This window comes from Bison bison, unplaced genomic scaffold (genome assembly GCF_000754665.1).
Source record: "Bison bison bison isolate TAMUID 2011002044 unplaced genomic scaffold, Bison_UMD1.0 scf7180017864340, whole genome shotgun sequence".
In the NCBI taxonomy this organism is placed as follows: Eukaryota; Metazoa; Chordata; class Mammalia; order Artiodactyla; family Bovidae; genus Bison; species Bison bison.
In genome coordinates this window covers 5,514,232-5,515,122 of record NW_011494912.1, presented here as the reverse complement: position 1 = coordinate 5,515,122, position 891 = coordinate 5,514,232, and the positions used below count along the sequence as shown (strand labels likewise).

Here is an 891-nt window from a genome sequence, read left to right as displayed (position 1 = left end):
GGGGGGAAGGGGCAGTGGGGAAGGAGCAGGAGAAGGCTATGAAGGAGTGCTCAGAACAAACCCTGGCTGCAGGGGCTGGCCTGGAGGGCAGACACTCCTGACAACCCCCTCAACTCCCTCAGCCTCTCCGCGCCCTTGGGGCTGTCCCCACCCAAAGCCACCACCCTGGCTGTTCTGTCTGCCTGGAATGCTCTTCCCCAGCCTTCTCATAGCTGTTTAGTTGTGTCCAACTCTTTGCGAACTCATAGATTGTAGCCCCCAGGTTCCTCTGTCCATGAGATCTAGGCAAGAATACTGGAGTGGGACGCCACTTCCTTTTCCAGGAGATCTTCCTGACCCAGGGATCGAACTCACGTCTCCTGCCTTAACAGGGAGGTTCTCTACTGCTGAGCCACCTGGGAAGCCCCTCCTCTGAGCTGGGAAGCCCCAAATCAGGACTCAGTGCAGAGGCGGCTCCACAGGCCACCCCCATCACCCAGGGTGAAGAGGCCCCGGTTCCGCCCCATCCCATCACACTAGGCCGCAGGAAGACCCCTGTCCTCCCCCCAGAGCACCTGTGGTCAGGTCGTCTCTGCCTGGATGCCCCAAACCCGGACGCCTAACCTGCAGCAGGTCCCCAGGAAGGGGCAGCCCACACCCCAGCCAGCCCGCAGGCTTCATCCCCTCCTCCTGTTGCAGTAAGATGGGCAGAGGCAGAGCCGGTGCGGCCACCGAGCTAGCTCTCCCGACCCAACAGCCACCCGCTGCTCAGGGGCAGCCAGGCCGGACTTGCCAGCTGCGGGGCAGGGGCACGGAGGCTGCTCCCAGGGGTGGCAGCCGGGCCTTTACCTTGCGGCCCTGGGCGTTGTCGGGAAGGTAGCACTGGCGGGGAAACCCTCTGGCAGTGAAGGG

The 891-nt window shown here is 63.5% G+C and overlaps 1 protein-coding gene across 1 annotated transcript in view; it reads right to left on the bottom strand.

The window, feature by feature from the left end:
* The window catches only part of DTX2 (deltex 2, E3 ubiquitin ligase), a 36,712-nt gene that overhangs the window by 674 nt on the left and 35,147 nt on the right, over positions 1-891 (bottom strand). Inside the window, exon 10 of the mRNA XM_010854357.1 lies at positions 769-861. Coding sequence (XP_010852659.1) covers positions 769-861 — 93 coding nt within the window. The remainder of the gene's footprint in view (positions 1-768; positions 862-891) is intronic.